The sequence below is a fragment of the Trichechus manatus genome, unplaced genomic scaffold, assembly GCF_000243295.1.
Source record: "Trichechus manatus latirostris isolate Lorelei unplaced genomic scaffold, TriManLat1.0 scaffold00037, whole genome shotgun sequence".
Classification (NCBI taxonomy): Eukaryota; Metazoa; Chordata; class Mammalia; order Sirenia; family Trichechidae; genus Trichechus; species Trichechus manatus.
In genome coordinates, this window is record NW_004443973.1 from 13,970,379 (window position 1) to 13,971,524 (window position 1,146).

A 1,146-nucleotide genomic window follows, 5' to 3' on the forward strand; every position below is an offset into this window, starting at 1 on the left:
TGAAGTAAATCACCCGGCCTTTCTTCCAAGGCACCTTTGGGTGGATTCAAACCATCAACCTTTTGGTTAGTAGTCAAGTGCTTAACCATATGCGTATGGCTCAGTAAAACAGCTGCAGCTGGGTTTTTGAACTTTCCACAGAAAACGCAAATGGTGACATGTAGCTCCTGCCACCTCTTTCTGGGTATTTCAGTTGAACTATGGGCTTCCAGTTAGGAAAGCAGTTCCATTTGTTTCTGATTTGTCAACTGCTGATTGTACATTCATTAAAAATTACAACTAAAAACTCTGAGACTTACCTAGGAGGCTTTTCCTCAGGAAGTCTGAAATCAGAAAGTTTCTTTTGGTGATAAAGACCAGCATAAATATAGTAAAATATGTGAAAATTTTTCTCTCCCCTGAAAAAAAAGTGGGGGGAAGGACATCATGAATAATAGATTCTGGGCTTCTCTGCCTCAAGTAATTTATACCATTTCCTTTCTGTGCGAAATATTATTCTACAGCAAATTCACATTTTCAGGCAATTAAACGTGCTATACCTCAATTATAGAACAATTAAAAAAGAAAAAACAACCAAACCCATTGCCATCAACTCAATTCTGACTCATAGCGACCCTACAGAATAGGAACAATGATATGAGCCATATAGCAGTATGGTAATTGTCATAATGTTACATTAATGAATACACTCATTTTAAGCAAAAGGAGGTTTTAGAGAATGGAATATTTACAGGTAACAGCTCAGGTTACACAGGTTTAGAGATCTTTCTATGCCAGTCCAAGTGCCTATGCATCTGTGCCACATGGCTTCCACTTGTAGCCAGTGGAGTTTCAGAGATGCTGAAGTCTGACTTAGAGAGATGGACCAAACCCCCTACTCTCCTGGAGCCCCAGACAGGAAGTAAGTGGCTCACCAGTTGCACAGCCGATGAAGGAACAGAATTTGTCCAAGAACGGAAGTCTCTACTCTCTCACATCTGTGTTCTTTCAAACATCATTACAAATGTACGTGTCCAGAAGGGGTTAGAATCAGAAAGGTTAGGGGAACAGGACTGATGATTTGAACAAGCCTCATCAGCTCCTTATTCAATGTCTTCAGTCTATTTTACCCCATCAGTGCTATCATATTGAATGCATTCATTATTA

General features: G+C 39.6%; 1 protein-coding gene across 1 annotated transcript in view; it reads right to left on the reverse strand.

The window, feature by feature from the left end:
* The window catches only part of MYO3B (myosin IIIB), a 532,652-nt gene that overhangs the window by 335,702 nt on the left and 195,804 nt on the right, over nucleotides 1-1,146 (reverse strand). Inside the window, exon 12 of the mRNA XM_012555289.2 lies at nucleotides 300-398. Coding sequence (XP_012410743.2) covers nucleotides 300-398 — 99 coding nt within the window. The remainder of the gene's footprint in view (nucleotides 1-299; nucleotides 399-1,146) is intronic.